The sequence below is a fragment of the Aulonocara sp. 'chitande type north' Nkhata Bay genome, linkage group LG6 (assembly GCF_057382095.1).
Source record: "Aulonocara sp. 'chitande type north' Nkhata Bay isolate Kocher_YH1m ecotype deep benthic linkage group LG6, A_spYH_male_GT1.1, whole genome shotgun sequence".
NCBI lineage: Eukaryota > Metazoa > Chordata > Actinopteri > Cichliformes > Cichlidae > Aulonocara > Aulonocara sp. 'chitande type north' Nkhata Bay.
Genome location: NC_141349.1, coordinates 15,499,173 through 15,514,473, shown reverse-complemented (window position 1 = coordinate 15,514,473; position 15,301 = coordinate 15,499,173). Strand labels below are relative to the sequence as shown.

Below are 15,301 nucleotides of genomic sequence, written 5' to 3'. Positions count from 1 at the left end.
TATCCCCACAGTTAAAAATGATCTCATGTTTTACCAAATGAAATAAAGTTCTCTCACTTCATTTGTTTTTTTGTTGTTTTATAAATTTTGGTTACAAAATGGGATTCGGAAGCAAACCAGCGCTGTCATTAAAACATGTCTTAAATGTTCAGATAAGATGTCTGCAGTCAGTATGTGGCTGAATGGGGTCAAGGTGGAAATTGCATGCCATCTCTTTGTGATAATACGGTGATTAACTGTATACGTCAGCAGAAACTCTAAAATCTGTTGCTGTCTACATGCACAAAAATTCACATTAACTAGCAGGATTTCTTTGTATAGGAGACAACCAGTCGAGTTCAGTCTCCTATTGCAAATCATGCCACATGCCACATGAGTTATGCTAACTCATCAAACGCAATCAAAAGTTGTCTCTGCCTCTATCTGCATGCAGAAACTACCCGAACGTGAAAAGGAGTCAGTGCAGTGACCGGATAACCATGATCTTCTGTGGTTTGGTTTTTTTTCCTAAGTCATACGGAAGTTGCTGTCCTGTTTTTACGCTAGCGTGACGCAGCTATATTGGGTTGAGCTGGTTTGGGAGGTAGCTAACTGTGACCAGTGTTTGTTGGTTTTCTCTGGATGGTAAACCTTTGAGATTTCTTGAAAATATTTCATTATATCATAAATAAGTAATAATGTAAAATATTAATGTAAAGTATTTTCTGGTTGAAGATTATGTTTTTTGTTCTACATTTGATGTTTTTACATTAATCTATTGCATACTTTACTCCCTATGTGGTCACACTTACTGGGACAGGAATGTACTGTATAGCCTTTTTGTGTGAGTTAGACTCATACCATTTACTTTACTTTCCTAACTTGTTTTTCTGCAAAACAACATATTGAAATGTGTGTGTGCGTCTGTGTGTGTATGTGTGTAGGTACCGTCTGGCAGGGCTGCCAGGAGACTACCAGGAGAAGAACATCAGCAGCCCAGAGACCAACTACTGTCTGCTGAAAGATCTGATCATCTGGACGCAGTACCAGATCCAGGTGGCCGCCTACACAGGAGCAGGCCTGGGTATCTACAGCAGCCCTGTCACTGAGTACACACTGCAGGGAGGTAAGTATGCACACACTTTTATTTCTCAAAGCAAATATACCAAGTCGTTCTGAGAGGTTTTTAATCACTGCTCCATATGCACGCTGCTAAATATAAAATACTGTGACACTGTTGAGTTAGTAACCCAAGAAGAACTCTTCCTTGGTCCGTGAATCTTTAAATACGGGCCGGAAAAGACTTCACATCAGAGCCATCACACATTATGAGCTTTGACTTATGAGCAGACTTTATGTATTATGTAATCCAGGGGACAACGAGGGATTCACATGTTCACTTTCTATGCGAATTAAATGCAACGCCTGCAAATGAAGTGTTAAGGAAGCTATTCCTGAGAGACTGACTGTTGAAACTTGACATGCAAACATGAGCATTATCTGACCAAAGCTGAATAAATCATGCATTGTAATATGGCATTAAACAAACAAGATATTAGCATATAAACAGTATCCAAAATACAACGAAGCCTTAAATGTTCAGTTTGTTTTCACAATAACACAACTATAGAGATAAAAAAAGGACTATAGTTTTATAGCTAAGCTGACAGTAAAGGTCCATTTGTATTTTTCAGTTTCCCTCGTATTGTGGCAGTGAGTATATATACTTACATCCTCATCTGTTTAATGTTTTTGGGTGGGGATCAGACGACTGAGATCAGTTACCAGCACCTGCAACGAAGTTTCTCCATAACCTGACAAGCTTCACTCTCACTTAGAGGGGTGTCGTTTGATGCGGTTCAGACTTGTTGTGCCTGAGGCATTTCCTCGCAGGCATACCAGCTTCACTCGACTGGGAGGAGACCCTAGGGGCGACCCAGGACATGCTGGAGGGACTACATCTCCCATCTGGCCAACGAGCACATTGAGATGAACTGGGGGGAATTCATGGGGAAAGAGTTTCTGTATTGCTCTATAAATATAAAACATGGCATATAATACATTTAATAAATATGGCTGGAAAGAGCAACACGCTTTGAAGTCTCTCAACATAAATAAAGGAAGAGTATGAAATGAGGAAGAATGTAAGTGAAGACTGTAAAGTGAGATGAGAGGAAGTGGTTGTCGGGGTAAATCTCCTTTAAACGCGTGTTCGTCTTTTCCTGGCTTTTATTTCAACAGTATATTATCTGTATTAAACATGGGCCAAACACACACACACACATGCACGCTCGCACATAAAACTCAGAGTCATTATTACAAGAGTTCGGGACAGGTTTATAGACTCAGGAAAGGGAGTTAGGCTCATTAATTATTCTAATGTGGTTTAATGGGAGTGGCTGCGATGGATTCGACATTTTCTCTCTCTCAGTGTCTCTGAAAGGATGAAGCTAAACTCTGTGGTAGACTCTGATAACATTGCTCTCTCTCTCACAAGCAGCCTTACACGCATACTAAGATTCACCCAAAGGGAAGAGTTTAGTGTTTTATCTGAAGCTGTGAGCTGCAAGGGGTTAGAAGCCAGTCCCCAGGAGCACAATCAGCATGGCAGGGAGGGAGAGAGCATCTTTAACATCAATTAATCTTCTGTCTCCCTCAAACTTTTCTCATTCTTTGTTCCCCCTCCTTGCAACATCACCAGCAACACCATTTTTCACTAGTTTTTGTTTTGGTCTCTTTCCACCCACTTTGTGTTTGTGCGCGTGGGTGCGCGTGTTTCATCTGGCCACTTCAGCTCAAATGTAAAATGTAAAGGGCATTCCCATCATGCAACAGTACATTATCACTCTGTGGCTCTCTAGCATCAGCATAAACCCCTTACTGTGTAATCACCATAACATGTGCCCACAGACACTCGCGCACACACACACACATCTGCACTCAGTAACAGGCGCACACGCTCGCATGCACACAAATCTCACTGTCACCCCTTTTTCTCTCTGTTCCTGGCTTTGATGTTTATTCACTCTGCTCCCCACCCTCCATCTAAATGACCAACTGTTTTAATAGAGTTCACATAACATAGATAAATAAATAAATAAATAAAGATCTACGTGCAGAGAACCATTCACACACGGACACAAAAGAAAGGGGAAAGAAGAAAAAATAAACAGCACAGGCGGTGTTGGGTGATGCAAAATGCATTCAGCTTGTGAGAACCAAACATGTTCTGCGCTTGTTTGCAGTATTTACCTCCTGCCAGCCTTCTTTTTTCCATCTTGAACAAATAAGCTACATTTCATATGAAAAACTGCTGCTGTATACACAGTATTTTCCACAGCTTCTATCTTATCGCGTTGCACTCTTTATTCTCCGACTCACTCTTAGGCAGCTGATGAATGCCTCGACCGAGCTCGTGCGTGTTTCAGATTCTGTCATTTGAAATCGTCACCATCTTGCTTTCATTTGAATGCACAGAACATTTTTAAACTTGTATTCAAACTTAAACACAGATGGATCAAATTTATTTAACATTGTCAGCAACATGGACGGTTGCAGGCTTTTTTTCTGCTCTTTAAGAGATAAATAATACATAGTAATGTGACAAATAAATGCTATAAATACTTCATGGATGAACGCATATGTATACGTAAGATAAATGTGAGCTCGAGTGATTTAACACCTGTCACTGCTGCTTCTTTTTGCTGAACACAGTGCTGGTGCAGAGCCTTTTAAGACCTAGTCCTCATTTCGACAGGTTCAGATAGATTATTTCATGACCTTGCTAGCAGAAGTTGGGGCCGTTTCAAGGGAAAGAAAATCATGCCAGTTAGAATCTGTAGGCTGCAAATCACTGGAGAAGTTCCCACAGTCACTGACGTGGTTCTGACTCTGGGCCCAGCAATTTTGCGGTGCCGTGCTGGTGTCAGCTTTTTGGCGCCAGCGTCAGTCTTTTTTTGGTGGAAATGCATTCAACCAGTTCTAGTTTGGGAGCTGCGTCAGTGGAGAAAGGGGTAAAGGGGACTGCTGCCGTGGCTCTGAAGGCAGATTTCCAAAGCTTTAAAAAATTGCCCTATTGATGTTATGTCATCAAGGCTTAACACACTTAACAAAAAGTTCAAGCTTTGTGGCCTGAAAGAAAGAGCCACTTAAAAAAGAGAGGAAGAGTTCTTCAAATTAAAGGTGTTTTGTGACACTGAGTCATAGGAGGGCCTTTTGTCTGTTAAATATTAATATAGATCAAGCGTCTTGTTTCCTTAATCAACTCAGTTCTGTTTTTAATCAGTAAATCATGCCGTAATGGGCAGTTCATGGCTGAAAGGGCTGCTGGGTTAGTACAATGGGTGTTACGTTGATACTGTGAGCTAGCAAATCCAGTGAGTCATCCTTTTTCACAGTCAGCCGGTAATGCATCAACACCCTAATCTCATTCAGTCAATCCTATAAGGTAACAACAATCAGGGAACCCCATCAGCTCTGGGGAACGTCGGCCCATTTTTCGTGGCTTTCCTTGTAGCCAGCAGATATCCAGGTCAACACTTCCTGTGTGTTTGCCAGTCGTTGTTTACTAATGCAGATGCATTTAAAGGGGGAATAAAAAGAAAATCATCACATACGTCATGGTCCCCAAAATCTTGTCACTTTGCCTGCAGAGTTGACATGTTCATATAGAGATTAATAAGGTACTAATATGCAAAATACAATAGATTAGTGGAGCTTTTCAGACAATACGTTCATTTTAAGCAAAGAACAAAGGGATAGGTTTGCCATTTTATTTTGCAAGCTTAGCAGTTATTTCTTTTAATTAAATGAGCAGAGCCTCCACATAAATCATTGAACTGTGGTGCGGGTTCATATTTTTACAGCTACCACTTATTTAAAAAGAAAAAGCAAAACAAAAAAGAACAGTTCTGCAGCTTGGGCCTACAAGTCTTAATAATGTTTTTTTCACTATATAAAAACACAACCTTCCTCTTGGTGAACCTGTTGCAGTTAAGCATCCCTGTTTTTGTCTCTGCCTTCAGTTCCCACAGCACCTCCGCAGGAAGTCCAAGTTGTTGCTATAAATTCAACTACTATCCAATTCACTTGGAACCCTCCACCTCAGCAATTCATTAATGGCATCAACCAGGGGTACAAGGTAAGTCTCTGAATATGCTTCACTGCTTATTCTTTTTTCTTACATTTTAAGTCAGTTTTTGATGTGTTGACAAATTTCTTTAAAATGAAATATTTCATAAAATATTGGAAGGACCAAATAACTCTTTTAAATGTCCAATGTCATCCTCTATCTTTACGTTTTGTTTCTACACAAACTGAAGTTTGCCCATGACTGACTTTGACCTGACTCTCAAAAACAGAATGAAGAAAAACAGATTACTCAATATTTTATTTACTATTTTAATAATTGAAGTTTGGAAAAGAAATGGAGTTCAGCTCAGAGGTCATGTTCTTCTCTCTGCTCCTGTGTTCTTGTTTACTCCAAGTCGTAATCCAAGTCAAGCACGGGGTCGATTCCAAGAAGAAGAAAATTACTGATGGAGCAAAAAATAAAAGAAGGGATTAAAAAAGGGGAAATATTAGTGGATGCCAAGAAAATATGGAGAGAGAGAGAAGATCATAATAATAATGGTAATAAAGAAGCAGGGAAATGGGGACGTGTGAGAGAAAATGACTGAATATCGTGAGGGATCTTTATGTAGTTCTGGTCGGCAATTTATTTTTCTCTTCATTGTAGCAGCCAACCCCTAAGGAACTGATTAAGATGACAAAGAAAACACATCATTGTAGCTTTGCGTCACTGGGTCTGTTTTAGAGTGGGAATATTGGTTGATAAATACTATATGGCTTTCCATCTTTTGGATGTTACTCTCTGATGTTGCCACTGCAGCCTGTGAGTGCTGCCGTGCACGTGGGTGTGCTTCTTTGGGTGTGTTGTGCTGCTTAGAGGGGCAGTTGATAATGATATTAATTAAAAGAGGATATGAAGCAAAGCTTCATCTCATTTCACCCCACCCTAACCCCCACAGATCACTGACTATATACAATGCCCTTAATAATGTAGCTCAAAACTCTCAGCCAGATAAAGAACCAGACACTTCTAATGAGTTTCATGTCTTTTATTTACTTGTCCTTGAAAGTATCTTCACTCATTCCTTCCTGTCTGTCAAACACGTCATCTCTATACGACAAAAATATGCATTTCCATTGCAACCCACTTCTAAATACACACCTTTACACACACACACACACACACACACACACACACACACACACACACACACACACACACACACACATTATCAACAGAAAACCCAATCATCCCAGCACCCTTTGAAAGTGAGCTCGAGGATGCCACATCAGCACTCTTACTCCACTGCACTGTACTGTGCAGATAATACAGTAGAATTATAATTGAAAACATAGAAAATGCTGTTTTACTGTGACACACTGGGTGCAGTGGTGCACCCTTTAGGAGGAAAAGCAAAGCTTTTTTGAGCTGGTGTCCTGTTGCAGCTAGATGTGATACAATGTGCACAGCAGATCCTTTACTGTAGTAATCTGAAAGATTTCTTTTTCACTTAATGCGTTTAGATCCACGGAGCTATAGAGGTGAGTTTTTGGAAAGCTTGTCCCACTGTGCTGTTTTAAGTGAAACATGTAAGTAAGTAATGTCAAGAGGATGTGCTGCTATAATCCACAACACCCCAAAAACCAGCATGGTTAACAAGCATGAGACATTTTCTCTGAATAAATAGCAGATGTGCTGTTCATGCACAGTAGTAACTGAGTGGAAAAAGTTGCATCGATGCTGGTAGCACGATGTGACATTAGACACAAGCATGTTGTCCAATTAACAGTGTAGCTATAAGAGAAAATACTGTAACCTAAAAAAAAAAGCCTTGAACCTTTGAGGCAGCACATCGCAGAGCTCACAAAGACAACAGAGCAGCGAGGCATTGTGCATGCAGGTCAGAGTTTTTTCAGTCATCAAATGCTGACATATAGAGGCCTCCGGCCTCAATGGCATGTTGACGTTCAGAGCCACACTTAGCAGTCATTATTACTGCACATATCTGAAAATGTGGTCTTCACCTTGATTTCGGTTCGACATTTTGTGACTCCATTGTGGACAGTTGTGTACTACCACAGGACAGCAGCTTGTGCAGCATTGTTTTCTCTATGACTTTATTGGCCTCTGACATTATTGTGCAGAAGTTTGGTCCATTCTTCTTTACAGCGTTGCCTCAGTTCATTGAGGTTTGTGGGTATTCATTTATGGACAGCTCTCTGGACTTTGACTGGGCCATTGCAACACCTTGGTTCTTTACTTTTTCAGCCTTTCTGTTGCAGATTTGTGAAGCTGTAGCTGTCAGACAGATGGACTCAAATTGACTGTAGAATACTTTGGTATACAGTACAGAGGAGTTGATGGACTCAGTGACTGCAAGGTGCTCAGGTCCTGTGACTGCAGAATAATCCCAAATCATGACTGAGGTGTTTGTGCTGATATGCTGTGGGGGTTTTTGGTTTATTTTTCACAATTATGGCATCGTGCCAAACATCTCCACTTTGGTTTCATCTGTACAAAGCACAGTTCAGATGCAGCTTTGCATTCAGATTCAGTTCTGTCCACATTTTAGCCAGTTATTTATTTTTTCATTAGGGTCTATCAATATGGGCACCCCATCATAGTGTTGCCCGTGGCTTATCTCTCATTATGAATATGTGAGTGTTTGCTTTTCACTGTTTGTTTTTGTGGTTAAAGCAATAATACAAGCCAGGCTGCAGTGGGTTCTGAATATAAATGAAGTCTCACTATAAAGATGAATTAACCTTTCATTAGGCATTTAGTTAGACTGATTATCAAACTTAGCGTATATCCTCAGATGCTGCTGTGATTGACAACGGCCTGCTGGCAAGACTTTAGAAGTGCTACACTGATAAATAAAAAGTATGCTTGTTTGGAATGCAAATAACTTTTCTCGAGAATAAAACATGTTTATTGTTTAGTTGTTTGTCAGATTTGCCAGTAGCATTTGGCAGTTTTAAACTTTAATGACAAAAACTCTCGGGTATCATTCTAATTTGAAAAGATCCACTGTGTCCCATACTGTGGTACAAATAAGTTTTCTTTCATAAATGCGCTCCCAATAATGGATCCAGTAGCCTGGAGCTGCTGAGTCAAAATAAATGACAAAAATAGTGGAAATATAACTCTGATGGACAGTTCGGGTTCTGGGGTGACCTGCTGGACTTACGTTGGATTCATTGACTATTATTGCTGTCACTAATGACAATTTTTCTAATTTACCACAGCTGCTAGTGTGGCCAGAGCAGTCTCCAGAGGACGTTACTATAGTAACCATCACCCCAGACTACCCCAGTTCACGCCACACAGGGTTGGTCAGCGGCCTCAAGAAATTCACCTGGTACTATGGCTCTACCCTCTGCTTCACAACGCCTGGAGATGGTCCCCGTAGCCCGCCCACTCTGGTGCAGACGCATGAGGACAGTGAGTATTCACACATGCACAGACACAACACATGAGCAACAGCGTGAATAAAGCCAGCAAACAACACAAAGAACTCCCCTGTGAATAATAATAAAAGTGCATTAGCTAGCTCTCCGTTCAGTCCAGCTGTTTTTATCAGTGTGATACACAGCTGTGTACACAATACCCAGCAAACACAATACACCTGCACTCACTGCTTTCTTTCAGGCTCTTAGTTGCCTTTCACTCATTTTTAATTTCTTTGTTCTTAGTTTCCCCGGACGTCTCCCGGTTCCCTTTTATTTATTTATTTTTTTCTCTACGTTGTGTCTTTCTAAAGGGAATTGACTCATATGTTTTCAGGCTTAGTGGTATTTATAGCCCACTGTTCCATGGATAAACATAATAGCTGCAACTCCCAGCTACAAGTGCACATGCACACCATCACTCCATCAAATAAACACAATAGCCTATAGGCAGACAGACGAGCAATTATTACCAACCAGTAATTATTGAGTGGGAAAGGGATATTAGTAGCCATATGTACCGTACACACATACACACATACACAGCAGTGGCCAGTTATTGATTGGTTGCTGGGCGTGTCGGCAGGGTTAACGGTGGGTGTAATTCTTGCTTGATGATAGCTTTTTGCATCCGCCTGTGTGTGTGTTTGTGTGTGTGTGTGTGCACGAGTATGAGTGTATGAGAGTTATTGAATGTCTCAGATGAATAGCTTAATCGCTCTGCAGGGAGAAGGGGTTAGAGAGCGATTGATGAAATGAGAAATGGCAGGGTTGCACCCACCTGTGTGTGTGTGTGTATGTGTGTGTGTCTGTGTGTTGGTCAATGTGATTAGGAAGAGGCTTGTGAAGTCATAGGCCATAGGTAATATGCTGTGTACGACAGAGATGTGTGCTTGTTTGCAATCAAAAATTGCCTGATCCACATCACTGTGCGTGTGTATATGTGTGTTTTGTTTTTCAGCCCCTGGACGTGTTCGCCGTCTAAGCTTCACTGAAATCTTGGACACATCGCTCAGAGTCAGCTGGGCAGAACCTGAAGATAAGAACGGCATCATCACCGGTTAGATCTTTGCAACATGACAGTAAAATTAAAGGAGCAAAACAAAACTGCAGATAGCCTCTAATAATTTCCCCCCTTTACCCACATTTTTGATGAGATAAGTAATCTTCTCAAATGACCAATCTAAGTGAATTTATAAAAGCATCCCCTCTCTTTATAGTTTCTTCAGTTTCCTCCACTTAGTCTCTTACTGTCCCCCATCTCTAAGAAGACGTTTGTGTGTAACTGATTCATCATCAGCTAATCCTTTCCCTTTGCAGCTTGTCTCCTCTTTTTGTCTCGAACATGCCCTCATCCCACGCCTCCCAACACCCGTGGTCTTGTTTGTGCAGCACATCGCAGAGCTCAAGGCACTTTCCCCCAGATTAATTTAGCCCTACTTCCTCCTTGGCTCTGTTAGTCAATGGGGAACACAACAAGCTGCTGTGAATTAAGCGATAACTCTACATTACACGTTTGTGTCTTTGTGTTGTTGTCCAACATTCATCCAGCACCTCCACCACAGGACCACAACCCGACAGCACAGGGAGCAGTGGCTTTCCAGTCAGCATACACACTCAGAGGAGTGAGAAAATGGGTATTCAATCAAGGTCACCTTGCACATTTACTCTTTTCTCCTCAACCTGCTTTTCATCCAGCACCTGGTGAGCAGGGAGACAGATGAGGGACCATTCACTCTCTCCGGGGCTTTACACACAAATGGCCTCACTCACACACACATTTGAAGGTGGAGTGTGATGCATGACTGCAAAGATGCGATGGGACAGACAGGATTTTGACTGGAGTTACCCCTTCTGTACTCTCCTCTCCTTTATGGCTCTGCACCTCTCATTATTTGTACGTGTGTGCGCTTTTGCACACGTGCTTGTGTGTGTACTTGTGTCTGCTTGTGTCTATATGCGCCTTTATTAACCCAGCGTGTGCGCTACACCCCGCAGGTTACATGCTGTGGTGGGAAGTGCCGAATGTGGAGTCAAGTCGCGAGGAACGCTCCTTGCCCAACTCCACCCTGCAGTACCAGCTGACCGGCCTCACCTCCACCACCGTGTACACAATACAAGTGGCTGCGCTCACTGCTGCAGGACGGGGCGTGGTCACATCCTCCACCATCTCCACCGGGGTCCCACCAGGTACAATAAATAAACGCACCGATGCCTGTGACAGCGGATGTTAAAAACTGTTTTTCATGTGTGTGTATCTGGGGGTGTGTGTGTCTGTTTGTGTGTGTGGAGCCGAGTAAATATGAGTGATGAGCTGTTGCGATGCCATTGTCTTCCCTCAGGCTGATAAGTAGCTGTTACTGTGAATCCATGAATCATCACCCACACAGCGAGCGCACACATCGACAAACACAGTCACACACAAGAGCCGGTCATTTACAGCATCTCAGAGAGTGCTTTAGTGTAAGCTGCAATTGTGTGTGTGTGTCTGTGTGTTCTGTGCGTTTGGACTTAGGCCAAGTTGCAATCATTATTAGCGCTGATTAACTGCAAATGGCAAAGTGGAAGAAATGCAGCAATGGAAGAGAGAGGGCAAGAGACAATCAAAGAGCAGGACTGAAGAAGGGGGAAAAAGAAGAAGATGGAGGAACATAATGAGGGAAGAACAGAAAACATGAGAAAATCCAATCTCCAAAGAGTCGAAGACCAAAGTGTCTCAGAAATGGACTCAGAGGCGGAAAGCAAAGTGTGGGAGAATGGAGAAAAAAACACAGCTCATACAGCGGGATTTTTGTCCTAACATTTTCTGATTACTAATTTATGAATAAAAGAAGAAAAAGTGAAAGCAAGATGGATACAGACAGTTCAGATTTGGAGGTTATTCATTAATTCATGAAAGCAAAAGACTGAAGGAAAGACGAAGGGCTGAATATTAGGTGGGGAAAAAGAACTAAAGAATGAGCAGCGAGAGAGCGAGAGAGGAAGAGAGAGATCCACAGAGTATAGATTCTTGTCTTGTTTATTTATTCATATATTCATGGAGTTTTGTCATTCATCTGCGCGAGGCAGCTGATATCAACATTTCCACATATAACCCTTACAAGTTTGCTGCGTGCATTTACAGAGCAGAGTTTGCTGATAGCTGTAATTTGTCTTGCGGTGCACACATGAACCGCACTGTATCCAGACTAAATGATGCCTTGTTTCCACAACGGTTGGACGGTTGTTTTGTTGTCCCGTTTCAATGAGGAATCCTCTCAGGTATTCTTCGAAATCTGTCCGATTTACGCCATTTGGCTTAACGCGTCGGCTTTACAAACGTGTATTTTGTTGTGTTCGGCAAACACGGCGCTTGCAACAGAATTGGATGGATTACAGCGGATCACGCCGTCCAGAGGTACCAAGTATTAAGCAAACACAGCCGAGAGAAGTGTTTGAAAAGAGGCTCTAAAGTGCTCGGTCTTGATTGAGTGAGATAATTTAGAAGCAAAGTGGATTGTGATGATTTTTGATTATGCCAATTTCATTAACAGAAACAAGCTGTCACATATTTTATCTGTTAGCTCCTGATTAAAACGAGCGGATTTTCAGACGCCGTCTTCCGAGCCGTTGTCATATGTGCCGCCTGCCAGACCAATGGCAGTTCAATTCAACAGCTGTCAGTGAAGAAGTCTATTCCAAGCTATAAAACGTGTGAGTGTGCGCGTGTGGCATTTGAAAGGTGGAGCTGTAAAAACCTTTAATAGGAATATTTAGTTCTGCTTGAATTGTGCATACAAAACGTATCATTATTCCTCTGTGATTTATTCAAGGTTTTAAAAAAGAAAACTCACCACAGGGAGAAAATAATAGTTGTTTTGTGGTTGTTGTCGGCCAGATTCAGCTCGGCTCTCATTCTGAGTAAGACAGAAGCAACTTTTTAGACTTTTAGTCGGCCGTGTTTTGTTGTCGCTGAACAAACTTGGGCCACATCAGTGATTTTTTATTGTCAGAGAATTTCTTTTGTGCTGTTAGATGAAATAGTTGATTTCCAATTATTCTTTCTTGCAGTTATTGATACTGTCACGCTTTGCTTTCAAGTGTGTAGCATTTGCCAGTTGGGGATGACAATTACTGTCTAATTAGCTTTGCCGAGACAAGTTATCATCACAGCCAAAAGCTTTTTAAAGTTGATGTTTCCACAGTTAATCATTGATATTTTTTGGGGGGGGAAGAGAAAATAAACAGCAAAACTGAAATCCTTTAGGTTCCAGCTACATTTTGTCAGATAAGCTCTGCAGTTCTGTACTTTGCTGATTGACTGGCTGCTGCTGGAGTGTACAGGTGGGGGTGGTCATCTCCACCAAGTCAGATTCTCACTTTTGTCATTGCCCTCCCACAATACTGTCATAAGAATTCAGCCTATTTTGACATTTAGAGACTTTATATGGGACATATTGAAACCTTCATCTTACCTCCACTGCTGTGCTGTGTCACTGTCTCACTGCATTGTGTTATTGACCTTGGAAATTTGGACTGAATTCTTCTGAGAGAGAAAAAAATGCAGAGATTCTTGTACTTTAGTTAACAACAACCTTTTTAATCATACTTTTGTATGGTCAAACATGGAAACATTAAAAGTACTGGAGGAATTTTTTTGGCTTTCGTACTTGGCAGCATGATTCATGCTTCTTTTTTTCTATCTCACATTAGCCATGTGGCAATTCTCAGACATGTTTTTGTCAGTTATGCCATTTTACATATTTGTATCTGTTTGCAGATAAAAACATTTCAGTGTTAATATATTTTTTATTCTGCTCTTATTTACAATCCAGAATCTTCAATCCTACAATCAGTCTTCTTCCATGCCGTGGACAATTCATTCATTTGTCCATGTGTCCTTTACTGTTTGGACAAAACACAGGTCTCTAACTGGATGTGTATTTATGTGGTTATCGCAGCACCTGCAGTAGGAGGTGTTTTAGTTTTCTTTCCTCAAATCTAAATCCACTGGCCACTTTATTAGTTACACCTTGTTAATACCGGTGGGTTGCCTTCAGAATAAGGTGAACTATTCCTCGGAGATTTTGGGCCATGCTGTGATAGTCTCACAAACTTTTTACAAATTTCTCAGCTCGACATTTGTAATACAAATCTCCTTTTCCACATCATCACATCTCAGGGGTACTCTGTTCAATTGAGTGTGGAGGCCATTTGAGAACAGTGAACTCATTGTTATGTTCAATAAACCAGTTTGAGATGGTTTGAGCTTTGTGACATGGTGTGTTTTCCTGCTGAAATTGCCATCAGAAGATGGGTACGCTGTGGTTAAGTGTGCCAAGAGAATATCCCCCGCCATTGCACCACCACCTGCAGCTGAAACTGTTTATACAAGCAGGATGGAGCCATGCTTTCATGTTGTTTACACCAAATTCACTTTCTGTTCAAATCCTGTTCCTTCCATTGTACACTTTTGCTGATCCAATGCAAATTGTAGCCCCAGTTTTCTGTCTGTAGCTACCAGAACGGGCACCTGGTGTGGTCTTGTTCTGCTGCAACTCGTCTGCTTTAACGTTCGTCGTGTCGTACATTCTTCTGCATACCTTGGTTGTAACAAGTGGTTTATGAGTTCCTGTTGCCGTCCTCGCAGCTCAAAGCAGTATGGCCATTAGTATCAACAAGGTGTTTTCACCCAGAGAGCTGAACTTGCTGGATATTTTCTCTTTTTCAGACCATTCTCTTTAAACACTAGAGATCATTCTGTGGGAAAATTGCACATACCAGCCCGTCTGGCACAAACAACCATAGCATATGCAAAGCCACTTAAATCACTTTTCTTTCCTGTTCTGACGCTTGGTTGGAACTCATCAAGTAAACATCTTAACCATGTCTACATGCATAAATGCACTGAGTTGCTGCCATGTGATCGGCTGCCTAAATATTTGTTTTAATGACTAGTCGAAAAGTTATACCTAACGAAATTGCCAGTGAATATTTAAGACATCTTAAAGCCATACACAGACTTCTGTTCTCATTAAAAAGGAACATGTAATAATCTTTTTTTCCAGTAAATGTTTTACATATCTGCATGATTATCAATAATATGCAGCAGTGACAGGTATCTTGCAAGCACTATCTGCATATAGGCTAAAGCACTGTTTTTTCTGTTTTCTATCTGCAGAACTTCCTGGTGCTCCTTCAAACTTAGTCATCTCCAACATCAGCCCTCGGACCGCAACGGTGAGATTTCGACCCGGTCCTGATGGCAAGACTGCCATATCACGGTGGATAGTTGAAGGACAGGTGCGTGTGACTGTGTTTGTGTTGCATGCACACTTTTGTGGTCAGCTCTTATTGACAAATCAAGCAAAAGAGAAACTGTCTTCCATCTGATTACCTTTTCAACAGGTGGTGAAGGATGATGGAAAAGAGGAGGAGTGGAAAGTTGTGTACCAAAAAGACAACCAGCCAGATGCAGACACTCTGGAAATCCCAGACCTCACTCCTTTCACTCAGTACAGGTGAGCAGCAAACACACATATCCCACGCTACCACCTGCACACACACATATAATCAACAGCTTCCTCAAACACATCTCACTCTGCACCAGGTTCTGCTGTATTGCTGGGCTCAGAAGTTAGATAAATCACACAGACACACAGAGAGACAGTTCCATCTGAGACTTTTCTGTTTGTCAGCACCTTCACAGCTGCTGCATGCAGATCCTTATTACCCTCCTGCAACTAGCCAGAGGGAAGGAGAAGGATGAGGACGGGGAGAAAAGAGGTGATCAGAAAGTGGGAAGGGCAGCAGAACACATTAA

At 41.6% G+C, this 15,301-nt stretch overlaps 1 protein-coding gene across 3 annotated transcripts in view; it reads left to right on the top strand.

The window, feature by feature from the left end:
• Nucleotides 1-15,301, top strand: part of LOC147327522 (protein sidekick-1-like) — a 287,609-nt gene that overhangs the window by 220,730 nt on the left and 51,578 nt on the right. For all 3 annotated transcript variants that reach the window (XM_086295202.1, XM_086295201.1, XM_086295203.1), the window contains 7 exons: nucleotides 924-1,105; nucleotides 5,004-5,119; nucleotides 8,299-8,494; nucleotides 9,461-9,559; nucleotides 10,498-10,689; nucleotides 14,660-14,781; nucleotides 14,887-14,999. In XM_086295202.1, the coding sequence (XP_086151328.1) occupies nucleotides 924-1,105; nucleotides 5,004-5,119; nucleotides 8,299-8,494; nucleotides 9,461-9,559; nucleotides 10,498-10,689; nucleotides 14,660-14,781; nucleotides 14,887-14,999 (1,020 nt within the window). The remainder of the gene's footprint in view (nucleotides 1-923; nucleotides 1,106-5,003; nucleotides 5,120-8,298; nucleotides 8,495-9,460; nucleotides 9,560-10,497; nucleotides 10,690-14,659; nucleotides 14,782-14,886; nucleotides 15,000-15,301) is intronic.